The sequence below is a fragment of the Coregonus clupeaformis genome, chromosome 15, assembly GCF_020615455.1.
Source record: "Coregonus clupeaformis isolate EN_2021a chromosome 15, ASM2061545v1, whole genome shotgun sequence".
NCBI classification, from domain to species: Eukaryota; Metazoa; Chordata; class Actinopteri; order Salmoniformes; family Salmonidae; genus Coregonus; species Coregonus clupeaformis.
This window is the reverse complement of record NC_059206.1, coordinates 39,527,636-39,545,882: the sequence shown is the minus strand read 5'-3', so window position 1 is coordinate 39,545,882 and position 18,247 is coordinate 39,527,636. Positions and strand designations below refer to the sequence as shown.

Below are 18,247 nucleotides of genomic sequence, written 5' to 3'. Positions count from 1 at the left end.
AAAGTTAAAGATGCAAAAATGAAACTTAAGAATGGGGAGCATAGAAATAGTGCACATAAACCAGATCTACTGCGTCTTAGACTTGCTTTCAATTACAATCACAGATCTATAACTCACATTTCAATGTGAATTTGGTTGGTTGCCCAAAAAGTTACATATTGCAGCTTTAAGGTTACATTTCATGCAATTTTACACATTTTGCCATGGGGCTTAGAGAAAGTGTTGCAGGTTTAAAGCAAGTTTTCTGCAATTCTACAAATGTTTCCATTGGTTTATGCCTGGCGCCGGCCCTGGGTATAAAGACTATTGTGTAACACTCATCCCGAACTTGACTTCTCATCTATCGGAGGCGTGGCCTATCACCCAAGTGTCGCATCTCTTTTCCAAGGCGCTCTGCCTCACGACAATAACCTATAGAACATTTTTGCCACACTTGAGGACAAGCCTACAGTATGACACACTACTAAATCAGTCTTTTTGCGAAGCCACACTGCCGATCTTGCAAAGGAACCAGTGCGACAATAGCGCTGCAGTGGGCCGAACCCGAGGAGAGGTTTTCATGGTGTCGCGGCTGTGACAGGCCGCTAGAGGGTGGCAGCCAGGGACAAACACCCATACACGCTGTCTGAAGATCTCCTTATAGGTTAAATAACACGAGAGGATGGAGGGTCAGAGCATGTCTCTACTCGGCAAGATAATGGCAGTTATAGGGATAAGTGTGGTAGCAGGTCTCATCGTGCAAGTGCGAGACCCGTTGGACTCAATTTTAGGAGGTGGATACCCGGAGCTGTGGAGGAAAGCGGGACTGGCAGGTGCCCCAGCCCGGGCCGTGGCGTGCATCTCCGCCGGGGTTTCTCTTCTTGCAATGGGCTGGCTATATAGACTACTGTTCGCCCCCCTGGAACTGCTCAGAACTCCCGACGAGGTTGGATACATTGCGGAAGACGGTCGCTCCCGCGCCCAAGCGGCAAACGAAGTGCGTCGGAGACGGAAAACTGGCGAACTGCCACCCGTTTATCCCAACGGCTGGTATCGAGTATTGGATTCTCACATGCTGGAGCGAGGTGATGTCAAGAACGTAACTGTTTTAGGTAGGCACTGCGCCTCCCACTACAATACAGACAAACCAACAACACATTCGAGTAGACGATGATATGTCAGTCTCTGAGGTCGGCAAATGATTTTTGCATATCTACTTTTTTTTGCAACACACACAGTTGTCTCAGTGGTGCGCCTCACAGTTGAATTAAAGGCTGCGCATCATAGTATAAAAAAATAGCTGTCTCACTCCAGACTGTTTTATACATGTGGTTGTCACGTCAGGCAGGACTGTCCAATAACGAACCCAGGTGGAGATGCTGACAATGCAGCTGGCCTTGTTAGGTCTCCCTTCTCCTCACTCACTTTCTCCTGCTGCCTAATTTATACCCACCCATGCGTAAAAAACATCCTATCCAGTTGATGTAGCCTACCTGCTTTTAACAGTCCAAGAGTCCTCTGACTCACATTTCCTGTGTGAACATTGTCACACCATAAAGCCACACTAAGATGTGCATAGGCCTACCAAAGAGTGTTCCACCAACATGATTAGGCTACCTTTTAAGCAAGATTTAGGCCTACACCATTTGTATACTAAGTCTCAAATGACAACATAAACATTGTAGGTGCTTATAGTAGCCTAGTGTGGTTATGATCAGGTAAGTCAGATGAAGGTGTTTAAAAGTCTTCTTTAAATTCAAATATGTCCATTAGGCCTATTTGAAATGAGGTCAACTCTACTGTGTAAAAGAAAGGGACTACATTTGGTCTTATTCTCTAAAGTTCAGCTTTAGCTCATTTCCTTAGGTGTAATAACACATGCAGTTTAATTATATTGACTGAACACCTGATTCTGTATTACAGTACACTTCCTTGTCTCAGCTCTTTATCCGCTTGCTGAGTGGTGGTTGGGATAGAGAAACGATAGAAGCGCCCTCTTTTGCATGGACAGTTTCACTTGCAACCTGGGGTTCCAAGATCCACACAAACTATGGACTTTTAGTACACTCAAGTATGCATAGTTTGTTGCCTCATGCTGAGTTCCTGACACCAAAAAGTCATGAGGAAGTCATTATACTGATAATCTGTTACCATGTAGATAACACTATGATGACACTATCATGATAAGCCATTTACATTCTCTTCCTCACATTGTTTTTTTTTTCATTGGGATGCCCTCTTTCTCTGGCTGCCTGCTACTCATATCTCTATCATGGGATCTAATCAGTAGCCTACTTTAGCCCAAGAAAAGATAATGAATAGCACTGTAACAGTAATTAGATGCCTGTTTGACCAAAACAAGTTATGCATTGAGTTTCACTGTTATTTGCACAGCAAAAGCTGTAAAAAACTGTCTCTTAGGCAAATAATATCTAGGCCCGAAGGACTAAAGTAACATCTGAAAGGAATGCCATATATTATTCTGACTCCGGTGACATCTGGATTGCATGATCCACTCAGCATATTTGTAACCCTGTTTGACATGAGATAAATGATTGTGTCTCCAGACAGTTATATAATAGATTATACTCTCTAATTAGTCACAGATGTAGGTACATTAATGCAGAACTATTTGGACATATTTGGACAAACAGGGTTCAACACAGAGTAGCTTATTATGATTGGATTTCTAATGATTACTCAGGAATTAGGTTCTACTGAATAATGATTAAAATAATTACATAACCTCTTTTAGCTGACTGCACTCTTCTGCACATTTTGTCTGCCAGTTCTCTGCCATCATCTTGAGTTGGTTTCAACTTTGAATATGTGATATCTTTAGAACTTGCCAAGGCCGGTCTCAACAATCCAACAAAGATACAGATCCTCGAACACATTTATTGAAGATTGTATGATATGCACTCACTGTTGACATTGCAATGGTCGTTGCCTTTGCCTTGTCAATGCAACGGCTCACCTGTTCATTGTTCTACTTGTGCAGTCAGATGTAGCCAAGCCAATTTGCCAGGAGAGACCCTATAATGTTGCAAGACCCATTTGGTTTTGTGTTGAAAATGTCAAATAATCTGCCTGCCTGCCTGCTTTGTTAACCAAGGGCCATTGAACAGCTGATGTCTTGGCTGCTAGGAAACATTTCATCTGAAAAGCCAACCTCCTTATTGTTCACTGGGTCCTGATCAACGTGTGTTCGCTTCAGCATCCTGGAGGTGGATGCCATGGCCACTAATGTTTATTTTAGTTACTCAATTATTTCACCTGAAACTCTGCTGTGTGTCTCTGTGGTAACCTGTGACAGGCAGTGACTCAGTCAGTAAATCAATAAATGCTTACTTCTGGGTGATGCAACCATTTTCAATTAATAAAGCAGAAGGCCCAACTGTTGGTTTTGTTGCACAGGCCTCTGCTGTGTGTCAGGCCTGTCAACACACCTTAGCTGCCCCAACCTCCAAAACTAATGCTCTTCACACACCAATGTATTGTGAGGCTGACTATTTCTATTCAAGGCCCGAGATTAGGCTATTTAAGAATGCTTGTCCAAATAAGGTGAGTGGGTGACATTAATTAAAGTCACACAACCTGTCAAATAAAAACAAGTTATTTGGTGAGACCCACTGATTCCCTAAATCAACTGTTTTAGTTATCCTGCAAAGTTTTCTTTCTGCAGACACAGGAGTTGGCAAAGTCTTGTTGTGTTGTCTGTCAAACCTCAAATGAAACTCTTGGCCCTCCACTTCAGTGCTATTTGTATTTCATTCACATGTACAGTACTGACTATAAATGAAGATTAATGGGAGACCAGTACTGTTGAAGTTTTGACCACACATATATTTTTTTTACATTGGATAGTCTTCCATCTATCCACATTCCCATTTGACAGTGTATCCTGCCATACTGGGAAAAAGTGGTGATTTAGGAATTAGTTCTCTTGAATAATCTGTCAGCGAGAGTTGATCAATCTCCCCCTGTTTTGAGATTAATTATTCTCCAATTCTCCCCAGGCACATTATTCTCCAATCCCCCCCAAACACACTCTCATAGGAGTAACTGGAGGAATATGCTTTACGGGCCTTATTCCGACCCGAGTTAAGCGCGCGTAAATGGAATGCAATTCCCTTTTTATGCACTCTTCTCTCTATGCGTATTCTGACCTTGAACATAAGCATGAGAATAGCATGCTATTCACCTGCTATTTGTTTGGGGTGGAGATTGAATAAATTAAGGTGTGGCGGAGGTGTGTCTACAGATACGCGGTATTCTGACCTCGACGTAATTCCCTAATAATTTCACCACTTTTACGCCCAAGGAAACCATGGTAAGGTCTAGCAAACCTACCGGTTCCAAGTGTAAAAAGCATCCGATACAAATAACACCATTCTCAAAGCACTGTAATTTACAAATTGATAAGAGCTATTGATAAGAGCTAGGTAAATGAGTAATCTGTTTGGATAAGAGAATTGTAAATTTTATATGACACTTGTTTTAGATCTATTTGACCTTATAATCGCTGGAGACAAATGTGAAACCAGTCATATGGCACCAAACTGAAGCATATCAACATAACTTTCCCACAATAGAGTTTATGAATTGCTGTGCCATTATGCAGAATTTAAATTGTACGGCCTTTTAACTTGCAGGGATGGGCACTCTAATGTCTTAATTATAGGCTACCAGGACTTTCTCTGTCTCCTATTTCTATCATGTTAGATATTAGCCACTATCAGTATTGACTGTTAGTTGGCTTAATAACCACACATATTCAACTGCCAATTTACTGTTAGTTCGCTTCAGTTGGGATAGCCTACATTATCATTCCATTTAATTACATTGTTTTGTTTACCTTCATTTGCTTCCTCGGTATACGCAGTCACGGCCGTATGGTTGTTGCTGAGGATCATTAGTAGCAGTTTAAAATATTTAAAAAAGACAGCTAATTAAATCATTATGGAGCGGAGCGCAGACCAAGCCGTAACAGTTTGAACCCGACGCATGGTGCAATACTTGGCGGTGTCATCACACAGTTCCATGGTTAGTGCAGGCAATAGACGAGGGTATAGCCTACTATTGTACACTATTCTCCCTATTATAATTATATGTACACTTATCTTCCAACATTAAAATGGGTTGAAGAACTGAATGTGGCAATTTTCAGAATGAATCAATCCACCATTTTCTTTCTTTCGTGCGTAAAGGCTCTCCAAACCAGTTTTTTAAAATGATTTATACTGTAAATACTTTCCTAAACCTAAATAATCTACAAGATCAGAGTATTTTTAAATCTACCAATTGGTGTTGAAACGGAGACGAATATGCATATATGTTCTCTCAAGTCTGTTGATCAATTCTTTATTTTATATAGCCCTTCCTAAGTGCTGTACAGAACCCAGCCACCCCAAACCTAGTAATGCAAAATTAGAACTAAAAGTTACACGGTATTTAAAGGGAGGCCTTAAGATAAATGTACTGAAAACCTTATTGAATGAAAACTCCACGATAAAATATGTTAGCCAGCAAGTGGAAGGGATTTCAGAGGTTGAATGAAGTTTATTCAGAGCATGCAAGGTAGCCACACCTGCAGAGCGCATTACACAACTGAATAAGGTACGTCTGAATACCAGATACTGACAAGTGCGTATGAAAGGCGTAAATACCTAAATCGGAATCAATCCCTAAAAGCATCACAATTTCTATCGTCAAAAACCATGACAGGTATGCACATGGAAATGTTAGGTAAAAGGGATATTAGACTGATGGAGGAAACTAAATGAGAAACTTTACAACTGCTGATGACTAGGTGAAACCTGGTGATTCAGAGTAACGTTACAGTGCTGCCATGTCTGTATCATATTTCTTTCTGAACCAATCTGAACTTCTGTTTTCTCCTGTCCTGTATGTTTCTATATTGTACAAATAGGTTTGACCATCATAACTATTCTGCTACAGTTTACAGGATATGTAAAGAGCAACTTTCCCTGAAAACCAACTTCTCATTTAGAAAACAGCCTATGTGGCATTGATACGAGTCAGAAACGTTTATTCTACTGTCAAATTTGACTATAAAGTGTAAATATAGGATAATGTTGGTAATAAAGTCAGTCTCGTCCAAAACTTGATTTTGTGAGACTTGTGGTCATGACTGCATCACAACGTAAATTAAGGTTGGGTTTGTTTAAATCCTGCCCACATACCCACAGCTGGCAGCACACAAGTAATCATCAATTCGGAGTGCAGCTGCTCGTGACCCGATCGTAATGGCTGTGGTAAATTTGGGTTGATTTGGATATCCCTATCGGGCTAGTTAGGGACCATCGATAAATTACACAATGCACATGGGACAATATGTTAAAATTCCAATAGCTCAAAATGTCAATGACTTAAATACTTCAAACCAATTATATATTGTAGAAATTCATATACAAATATTTAAAGCATTTCCTGAAAAAACTAAAAGGTGTGCAACATTGTCTGGTTTATATTGTGTAATTTATTGACGGTCCCTTACTAGCCCCGGAGTTAGGCTATCCAAAGTCAAACCAAATTTGCCACTGTCGCACACCAGCCGGCTAAAGCTAATTGGCGAATTAATTTGGCTAACTTTTCCCACCTGGGAACACACACACGAGACACCCACATCAAACCACAACCTGAAACCAACTCACGTTTGAATTCAGTCATGGCCGCTAGCATTTCTTAATGAACCAAATCTAAAACGAGGCCAAATCAGGAAGTTCAGCCACCCTTTAAATTAGCTATTGCATGCTTTTCCCCAAAAGTTCTTGAAATCACAGAACTGTGAATGCATTACATTTATGCTAACACATCACCTTTATGATGGTTTGCCCTTGCTTACTGCATTTATATTTCAAAATATCCTTGCCTAAAATGATTTATGCTCAGTTACAATCACAGCCTCAGGCTTCCAGTCATTGATATATGCTGTATAACTGACGGCACGCACTGTAACACCTTGATTTCTCCTACATCATCTGTCTGAGCTTTACAACAACCTGAAGTAACCTTGCTGTAATTAAATTGTCTCACACTACAATATATTACCTTTCTACCAGCCACATTTTTGACTCAGTTCCAGCACTCAACTGGCAGCTTATTGTGATTCAATGGAACTTTCTTGGTTGTCTATTGTCTTCAGTGGATCCGGAAGCAAGGGCATTACCTGGGAGTACAAGAACAGTCTCTGTCTCACAGCCATTCTGTCAACATGTATTGTATTTAACCACTCAAATTCATACAAACTGCTACGGATGCAAGCACCGACTTATATTCACTTTGTCCCATTCTTTAATCTTGTCTGGGATATATATTTTAGTTGAGACACCTGTATGATATACATTAATACAAATGTATTCACTCTGGACATGAGACCTTTATTTATTTTAGACCTTTTAAATCATAAGCTCTAAGTGTATTTGTCTTGATGTTTAAGTTAACACAGAAGTTAGTAAAAATTGGAAGACCAACGTGACAAACATGATATGAAAAAGTTATTGTTTTTTGATCTTACAATACACATTTTTAAATTAGTTGTCATCCCCAAAGTGTGGCCATTGAAAGTCTGCGGATAGCTGACAACAGGGTGGAAGGTTTTTTGATGTGCTGCTCTAGAGTTACTGTTATGAGAATTTTTTAACAAACAATTTCAGTGTCTCTGTGCGTCTCCCAAAAGGTTGTAAGTCTTTTGGATTTAAGAAACGGACAGAGTCCCAGTCTGCATAGTCAGAGATTTATTAATTGAGAATTCTGTTCCTCACAATGAGGAACACCATTATATACACACACACATTCTTTGTCCCGAGAGACACTCCCTGACTTGGTTTCACAATATTACAACATAACAACAAAAATTTCGCTCTTCATCCTCTTTCATTAGCTATTATGATTTCTCAGACTAGACTTCCTCATTCCCCACAACAGTTATGTTCTAACCCCATAATTGAAACCTGCAACCGTTACTCTTTAGCAATGGTACCTAACCTGTTTACCCACTATCTGGAGACAACAGTCTAAGCCTATAATGAAGAACAATTTGCTTTATCACATTATGCAATATTGGTTAATTAGTACATCATAATTAAAATAAGAACATTTCAAAATTCTATTTAAGGGTGGAACATTTAGTCATTACTTTTAACATGTATATATTTAATTTCTATATCAGTTACATAGCCCAGCAGACTCACCTAGAGGACAGTGGGATGGACACATGATAGATTTGATAAAAGTCTGGGAGACTTTTACAGGGAGGAGAGAGCATGAGTTTGCGTGAGTACAGTAAATCCAATCCAACCATTGGCCCTGGATAATATGCTAGCATCACACAAGCAGACTGCCATAGTGCATCAAGTATACTATTATGAGGGGAGCTTACTTCTCTGTGCTCTGGAGAGATCGCAGGTCTTTGGTCAGAAGGCTCTGGAGGTCCTTGGACCAGTCTGTCTCTGTAGCACCTGGAGAGAGACGGATAGATGTAGTGAGTGTGCTTGAAAGAGAGAGCCCTGAACCCTGACCTACCACTGGCCCAGGGCCTCCTGCCTAACCCTCTAGTCACAGTCTTTCTGACAGGGAGTTGCTCCAGGAGTAGACCGTTGTATGGTGCATAGGGCTTCTCCACTTCTTATATGACTAGTATTAGCTCTTGAAATGGTATAATGCAATGATAAGGAAAAAATTATATCATGACTTACTGACATGGAGTGCTCCATGTTCCTGCTGATAGCAAGGCTCAACCTGGATGCAAATAAATGTCCTGCCTTAGAGCAGGGTTTCCCAAACTCTGTCCTGGGGCCCTCCCTAGGTGCACGCTTTGTTTTTTTTCGCTAGCACTATACAGCTGATTAAAATAAACAAAGCTTGATGATGAGTTGGGTATTTGAATCAGCTGTGTAGTGTTAGGGTAAAAACCAAAACGTACACCCAAGGGGGTCCCCAGGACCAAGTTTGGGAAATCCTGCTTTAAAATAGGGTTGGATCTATCTCCGCCAGGCTCCTATAAATCAGATTACAAACCTGCAGAGATTAACAAACTAAATTGGTACCTGTAGTTTGGATTCATGTATCAGTTTGCCTACTTCATGATCAAAAATGTATGCACGCATGACTGTAAGTCGCTTTGGATAAAAGCGTCTGCTAAGTGGCATATTATTTATTATTATTATCATGTCTGTAAATGACAACAGAATGGTCGTCACTAGTTACCACAGCCACACATCCCGCCTATTTCTACAATTTCTCTTCTTAAAATCTGATTTTAAACCTAACCTAACCTAACCTAACCACACTGATAACCTTATACCTAACCTTAAATGAAGACCAAAAGCCAAACGTTTGATTTCATGAATTTTTACAATTTGTGGCTGTGGTAACTAGTGGAAACCTAACAGTGCTGATAAAAACATATGCACGCCATTTTGTGATAATGGTTACGACAAATTACATGGCATCCATGTGAAGTTATAGCTATTATTGATATTATGGCACCACGTGTCATTTCACGCTTCCTCGACTTATTCCATCATGACATCAATGACAACATGCTCCTCTTACAGGAGTGGGTCGAGGTTCCAGAGCAACCCACTAGGGTGGAGTGTTCGGTAACTCTCCCTCTCCAAGTCCACCGTCTCAGAACACCTACCAGCATCACCTCTTCCCCAGGAGTATTGGGATCTGGGGGAGTGGTTTAGTAAGAGGCATGCCAAGGGCCTACCTCCTCACAGGCCTTATGACTGCGCTATCGATCTCCTGCCGGGCGCCATGCCCAGATGAGGGCGATGGATTTCCTTGTCCCGGCCGGAGACGCTGGCCATGAGGGACGACCCCATTGTCCCCAACACCCTGATGGCTGCCCCAGTTTCGTGGGGAATTGATAGGCTGGTCAGAGCAGCGCTACGGTGGGAGCCCGACCCGGGCGGAGGTCCATCGGGGAGGATATACGTACCCAAGGCTGCGCGCTCGCGACTGCTTCAGTGGGCGCACGGGTCCGACCTCACCAGCCATCCGGGGGGCGCCAGGACTTTGGAGTTCCTGCGTAGGAGGTTCTGGTGGCCATCTGCTGAGGGGGATACGCACGCCTTCGTGGCTGCTTTCCTGGTGTGCGCACACACAAAGAGCTCACGTCAGTCCGCGGCAGGGCTACTCCGACCCCTGCCTATCCCCAAGCTCCCCACTGTTACAGGAGTGGGTCGCAGTTCCGGAGCAACCCACTAGGTGTCATCCTCCGACAACCGTAGGCACCTCCTCACTCACAGTCGGGACTAATTATCTGCCTATTGGTGTCACCTGTGGCTATCTGATTCACCTGTGTATTTATGCCCTCACTTCCCTGTGTTACCTTGCTCAGTTTTCTCTGCTAGTTCCATGATGTCAAGCAGTACGTATCAGTGTCGGAGTTACAGGTACTGGAGAAGTGTTCTCCCTGTGTCATTGTGTTTTTCCAGTCAGAGTTAGTATTTCGTATTGTTTGTTGTCAGCCTGTTTTTTGGAGACCTATGTGCTCCTCATTTGTTTTTGTGTATAGTCTGTTTTGTATCCTGGCTTTTGGACCACCAGTAAAGATCATTGTTTCACCATCCTTGCCTACTGTCTATCCTGCACCGCACCTGGGTCACACCTCACACCAACCCTTACAGCTCCTTATTTGACTGTAGTCAAATTTTGCAGTCAAACTGCTTCAAATTGGGTGATTAGCCTAGGTGGCTAGCTAGCTAAATGACATCCCTATTAATTCTAGAAGTATCGACTCTATGGCTTAATTCAGAAAGTAGACTTTACCTCCGAGTTACATCTGTAGGCATTAGCTCGCTAACTAGCTAGCATGAGCTAGCTAACATGAGCTAGCTAGCCAACATGCATTGTTTCAGACATGCCACAATTCTGCTTACTTTACATCTGACAGATATTTAGCTACTGTAGCTAGATAATGATGGTTTACACTGACTCTACACACACGCACACCCACTCACATACATGCTGCTGCTACTCTGTTTATCTTATATCCTGTTGCTGACTGCAGGAATATTCACCAAAATAGACTTGCACATTGTGAATGTGGTATTGGAACTGACCCTGTATACTGAACAAAAATATAAACGCAACAATGTCTACGATTTTACTGAGTTGCAGTCAATTTAAATAAATTCATTAGGTCCTAATCTATGGATTTCACATGACTGGGAATACAGATATGCATCTGTTGGACACATACCTTAAAAATCTAATGGGCCTCACAATGGGCCTCATGATCTCGTCGCAGTATTTCTGTGCATTCAAATTGCCATTGGTAAAATGCAATTTTGTTTGTTTTCCATAGCTTATGCCTGCGTATACCATAACCCCACCACCACCATGGGGCACGCTTTTCACAAAGTTGACATCAGAAAACCGCTCGCCCACACAACGCCATTCACGTGGTCTGCGGTTGTAAGGCCGGTTGGACATACTGCCAAATTCTCCAAAACTATGCTGGCAACAGCTTTGGTGGACATTGCTGCAGTCAGCATGCCAATTGCAAGCTCCCTAAAAACTTGAGACATCTATGGCATTGTGTTGTGTGACAAAACTGCACATTTTAGAGTGGCCTTTTATTGACCCCAGCACAAGGGGCACCTGTGTAATGATCATGCTGTTTAATCAGCTTCTTGATATGCCACACCTGTCAGGTGGATGGATTATCTTGGCAAAGGAGAAATGCTCACTAACAGGGTTGTAAACAAATTTGTGCACAAAAGTTGAGAGAAATATTTTTGTGCGTATGGAACATTTCTGAGATCTTTTATTTCAGCTCATGAAACATGGGACAAACACTTTATATGTTCCGTTTATATTTTTGTTCAGTGTAGTATGCTAGCTAGCTAACCAACTAGGCAGTTATCAAAGGCACTCAGTCGGTAACTTACCATACTTTTCTGACCAACTAGACATTACTTTAGCCAATCTCGGCCTACTCCTTGCCTACTCCCGTCTATAGGTCTTCTACTAGGTTCAAAACGACATCAAATAAACTCTGTGACAATAAAAAAAAGTGACATATCAGATTCATACACTACTCATTATTGTTTTTTTAAAAGTGAAACATGGCCTTTAATAGACTCAGTAAGCATATCATTAGTCAAACAAATAAGGTCTATTGGATTGAAGCTATCTTCTCTTTTGGAGGCTCTCTGGCTTCTCTACTTCCCCACATGGATTTACTGAGATCGCTCTCTCTCTCTCTCTCTCTCTCCTTTCTTTGTGCCAGTTTTCCAGCCACCAGTAAGAGCCTGTCCCAGATTCTGCTGACCCAAATCAACGTTTGACATGTTCCGGTCTGTTCATTTAGTTTTTTTTGTAAATAGCCACACCTGTTCCGGACATGTGTCAGTCCAGTCAGTTTCACCATTTTATGCAGTACGCAGTCCGTCTAGGACACTCTTCTCAATCTATCTCAGTCACATTTTGCACGCTTTCTAATTCTGTCCCGGCCTGCAGCAAGTGTGGTTACAGTCATGGCCTGCTCTACCTATCTGCTGTCATTTAGGCGGCTGGGCGTTATCCCAGGTTCTGAGGGTTTAACCGGGAGGGCCTACTCATTGCCTTGCGTTGCCAGGGCCGCTGAATCTTATCCTTAGTGACAGTTGGGAGGCTTTAATCTGAAGGTAATCTTAGCTCTGTGGGGTCACAGTCAGGAGCTAAACCAGCTAGTTTGCTGCTTGGCCTCTGGTCCCGCATCCAATCCCACACTGTCTCAATCTGATGGCTCACTACGCAGGGGGCCGTGGCTTAGTGTGGTATACGTGCCTGTAGCTTCCTGATCTGTCCTCTCCAACTTAACTATATATACTGTAGGCCGCACATACAACACATCCGCCCTTCTATGATGCAGTGACATAGTTCAGGAGACAGGGGTCAGACCTCAGATGTGCATTTAACACAGACTTTGTTGAGAATATGAGGATGAGAATATGACAGAAATAGCATTGACTCATTCCCAGTCCATTCTTTTCAACTACTGTACTGTTAAGGTTGCCAACTCAGACCGAGCTCATTCCAGGAAATTAAATAGGGCTTTCAACATTGTTTACAATTGAAAGAAAGTGTACCCAAACGCAATTGTTTACAATTGTTTAGGTACCTATTTATTTAATCTCCCAGAATAGCTTCAGAGCTTGCCAGGAGGTACAGGTTGATTACAGAATAGTTCAGGCCAAGCCAGGTGGGTTGGCAACCCTATGGCTACAGTTGTTGTTGCCCTGAATACATTGTTTACTGGGGACACCCTGTGGATTTAAAGAGAAATGCAGCTTTTTCAGAGATTTCTTTTAGATGTCCTTCAAAGAGTAATATGCTGATTCAATAAATTAGGTGTCTTCACATTTATGTGTCTTAACTGACTTCACAAGTATATTTCAAGTATTTTATTATAGTAGTCATTTCATTTTAAGACCCAGCTCCTCACAGCTTACTTTTGACTTCCTTTCCCAAATCTGTTTTCCTTCCAGGTGAGCAGGTGGCAGTGTTCCGGGGTACAGAGGGCAAAGCCTACGTGGTGGATGCCTACTGCCCCCACCTGGGAGCCAACCTGGCAGTGGGGGGGCGTGTGGTGGGGCAGAGCATAGAATGCCCGTTCCACGGCTGGCAGTTTCGGGGGGAAGATGGGAAGTGTGTGAGGATCCCCTATGCAGAGAAAGGTGAGAAGCCACGACCAACTCAATGTAATGTAATTTAATCATGTTTATAATGTATCCAGCTAAAATAATGTGTGATTCTACTTCTGTCAACTATGCAATCTTTCGTGACAGCCTTAACATTAGTAGCTGATTTGGTTCTGGGCGCCGAGATTGTAAACAGTGTAATGTCTTACATTTGAAAAACAGATTGATTTGTAATTTAGAGCAATATAATGATTTTGTGTATTTTCCCTCTGTGGATCCTTAGTGCCAGAGTTTGCTAAGGTGCGCTGCTGGCGCAGTATGGAGACCAATGGTCAGGTTCTGGTGTGGTTCCACTGTGACGGAGAGGAACCTGGCTGGACAGTACCAGAGCAGGGGGAGATCACACGAGGGGAATGGGTTTATCGGGGACGCACTGAGCACTTCATCAACGCACACATAGAGGTTTGTTGTCTGTTGTAGATGTGTGCTTGGGTGTGTGTGTGATAAAATAATAGTCTTAATGTGACACTTGTTTTGTATATATTTTTTTGTTTTACCATATGATTACTTTAGGTATGTGTTCTTTTGTAAATCCTCAAGACTTTGCCTTATAAAGAGAAAGCCAACTGTGCATTTTCCTCTCTGTGACTGCCCCTTGTAGGAGATCCCTGAGAATGCAGCAGATATTGCCCACCTGGCCCACTTGCACACACCAGGCATTGTGAGTGGGGTTGACCTGCGCTACACCAACAGCAAGACCTGGGAGTTTGTGAGGCACGACTGGAAGGTAAGGGCTTCCTGACCATGTGACCTTACCACTCTAGGCCTACTTATATATACGTTTGAACTTCTTTAAATGGTGCCTCAATGGTGTGTCCTTATAAATACTTGATGGTGTGTGTGTGTGTGTGTGTGTGTTCCAGGTGCAATGGGAACCTGAGTCTGAGCCCACTAAGCACTGCTCCCAGATGCTGGTGAAACATGCCCTGACGGTGTTTGGTCGCCACTGGCCTCTGCTGGACATGGATGTAGTGGCTCGACAGGTACAGATGATCGCAGACAGACAGACAGACAGACAGAGAGGCAGGCAGACAGACAGACAGACTAGATAGTGTTCAGAAAATGGTGACCCTGAGTTACTGAATTCAGTCATAAAACACAGCTGAAGTCATCATTGTCAACAAGTGTGTCAGCCAAGGCCACCCAGTGCCAAGACTGCTCTTGGTTTTAGCCTCTCCGTCAGCTAAGATATATATCACCGTCTCAAAGGAACAAACTGACCATTCAGACAGCTTTGTCACCTCTTGTTTTCGCTTCACTGCTTTGGATTTGTGTACATGGCTGCTTCCAAACGAGCTGCCTCAGTCACTATGGTGATGTTGAACAGGCCCTTTGGCAGTGTGGAGACGACCTATAACTCTGTCTTAGGTCAACTGGGGTTGGACAGAGTGGTGCCTGGCTGCTGTAGAGACAGAACATAGAATAGTATCCAAACTCTCATCATAGAAGGCAATTAACATTCACCTTAGTATCAATAACAGTGTTTCAGTCTGATGTGTCCAGCACTATAAGCCAACAACATTTTTTATGGATGGTCCATTTAGTTCTGCCCAGGATTTTGTATACACTATATTTAGTACATGCGCATGATGTGTACATGTCAATAATATATGTCTGTGTGTTCCAGGTTGGTCCAGGGGTGGTGTTCCTGCTGTTCGACCACAGTTTCCTGGGTCAGGGTGTGATCATGCACTGTGTGACGCCTGTGGAGCCTCTACTGCAGTGTGTGTCCCACACCATCTTCTACCAGAGCAACATCCCGCCACTGGTGCCCAAGTTCATCCTGAGGGCAGAGTGCATCCAGGTACCATGTATCCCCGCCATGTTGCCCAGCTTACTCCTGCCCTCAGACTCTCGTACACACGTTATAACGCACAGGAATTGTACTGTACAGCCAACGATCAAACTGTTCTCACTGTGATACATCATATTACAAACACCACGAATATCATGCATGTCAATTCATACACATTATTAGTATCCTTAATAATATTCAATTTATCATAATCTGGTGAATATACAGGATGGTAGAATATATGGTAGACTTTGAAATGTGACTTTTAAAAAGTCACTAATTTGCCTTTTTTTTGTGCTTTTTATGTGAACATTCTTGTCAGATTGATCACTACTTATTTCAGGTTTTGATGTAACTGACCCCTTGTTGTTCTGACTGGTTTGTGTCCCAGTTTGAGCGGGACGTGATGATCTGGAACAATAAGAAGTACATCTCTAAGCCCCTGCTGGTGAAGGAGGATTCTGCCATCCAGAAACACAGGCGCTGGTTCAGCCAGTTTTACAGTGACAACAGCCCTCGCCTGCGCTACCAGCACAACACGATGGACTTCTAACCTCTGATCTCACACACTGGAGGAAGCACAGGAAAGCCAAAGGAGGTATACTGGTCCAAAAAGACATGAAATGTCCAAAAGGTATTCAAATATAAAAGAGAAGAAGACACCCTTGGACTCTGAATGGGGAGAAATTTAACACCATAGAAAATGGTTAGCCTTTTGTAGCAGCCATAACGTCAATGCAGTCAGCTCTTTCATGGTTAATTCATTGTGGGGTTTTGTAATGCAAATCAGCTGTAGTAAAAGCAGCATTTGTTATTGTTTTGATAACTGAGCTGCAACCAAGTACCCAAAGGGACTCTTATTCTTCCAAAGCCCTGAAGTCGTGCTCCACATTTTCACTTAATTGGACTTCCGTAGCAAGACAAAAATGCTGGTGGGAGGATTCATCTTCTCCCCTTCTTGTTATATTTCAAACAAAGCAACTGAATGCCCTCACATCTCCCATCAGAGTTGTACAGGTGTAAAAAGAGACCAGACTATCTTTGGCCAGTTCAGTGTACGAAATGAACACTCTCCTGTGGGAACTTGGTGAGATTCGCTCTGGCCTCGTTTAAGTGCCTAGCTATAGCTACTATGTGATCCTGTAGGGTTGATGGGACCTGAAGACTGCTCCCTTTTCACTCATCTTTCTTCAGATTTCTTCTGATTGCTCCTGCCGTCTTCAAAACAGTTTATCCACATCTCAATCGTACAGGATTCAGCCCATATTATGGTGAAGACCCACCAGAACCAACCAATATGAATAGATATGCCAGAATTGCCTAGCCTTTATTGTAGCTGATAGTAAGAGTCTATACTATGTGAATGAATATTTTGCATCTTCAAAGTGTTATTGTGTAAATCAAATGATACAAACCCCCCAAAAATCCATTTTAATTCCAGGTTGTAAGGCAACAAAATAGTAAAAATGCAAAGGGGGGTGAATACCTTTGCAAGCCACTGTACCATACAAAATAGGGCAGTGTAAAAAGCAGAACTCGCTATAACTTAAAACATGTCATTTATTTTCAGCCTAAGCTCTCAAGGAAACTCCAAATCGGGCAGACGTGACTTGTGAGGACAGCACTGTGTTCCAAAAGGAGTGCTTAAAGCATTAATGTTTAATGAAAGCTGGCACCCAGCCCCAGCCCCAGCCCCAGCTTCAGGCCCTTTCAGGAGTGTTTGTGTCCCCTGGAGAATATCCTAAAGCTCAGTTGCTGATTGACCCTGCCAACGTATAGTGGTTCCCTCACATTACCCTTGAATAGATTATGCAGTTCCTTTGTACTATGCACCAGTGCAGTATATGATGACAGTATTAGAATGTTGGTACCAGTTAGTTACCAATATGTTGAATTTGAATCCTTTGAAATAAGTATTAGAAAGTATCAAAACCAGGTGGTAACAGTAAAATGAAGTACTACCGCATACTGTATAGACATGAGGATAACAATTATAGTCCAAGGTCATTACAGTATGTAGAATATATTTACATGTGGATCGCTTATTGACGAAGCCATTTTGACAAAGCATTTAGAAGAGATGTCCTATAAGGAACTCAGTGTTTCTAGCTTGTTCTTTCTCTATTACATAACTGTGAGTCCAGTTTGTGATGAGAAAAGGTGGGGTTATCCAAGGAGTTTCATGGCTTCATACCGCAGTTGTGCACTATATATGCACTCAAATGTAGCAAAGTTCATGTGACAAAATTGTTTGATTGAGTTGCTTTGCGACAGACTTAGAAATTAAAACATGCTCCCTAATGAGAAAAGCTGTGAGAGTGCTAACATGGTTTTACTGTGCTGATGATACAGTACATTATTACTGTGTTAGTGCTTTGAGACTGTGCAGGTTTACACAGGCCATTGGTATGTACTTCCATTATATGATGCCGTGTTACTGGCTGTACTCTGAGATTGCTCAAAAGAGCCAGATTCTGTCTGCACTCTGTGACAACAATGATGCCGTTAGGTTGTACAATTAGGTTGTACCAAATGTATTGTGTTAGAATAGCACAATAATACATGTATATCCCAGCTTTCTCCATATGACATAGCAGATTGGAAAGATTATTTTTGTAATTGCATTGTCTAGAAATGCAGCATTTATTTAAATCAGCAGAATAAACATACTCAAATATATTGTGTTTGCTCTTGCATTATTGCCGTTGTAGGCAAACTCTTCCAACGCATGCTTTATTGTGTTAAACTGAGT

The 18,247-nt window shown here is 42.2% G+C and overlaps 1 protein-coding gene across 1 annotated transcript; it reads left to right on the top strand.

The window, feature by feature from the left end:
• Positions 1 to 384: 384 nt before the first annotated feature.
• Positions 385 to 16,938, top strand: LOC121582460 (cholesterol 7-desaturase nvd). The gene is made up of 7 exons (XM_041898252.2): positions 385 to 1,091; positions 13,488 to 13,676; positions 13,924 to 14,102; positions 14,302 to 14,427; positions 14,564 to 14,683; positions 15,328 to 15,504; positions 15,887 to 16,938. The coding sequence occupies exons 1-7, from the start codon at positions 662 to 664 to the stop codon at positions 16,046 to 16,048; spliced, it is 1,383 nt and encodes a 460-aa protein (XP_041754186.1). The 5' UTR covers positions 385 to 661; the 3' UTR covers positions 16,049 to 16,938.
• Positions 16,939 to 18,247: the final 1,309 nt, after the last annotated feature.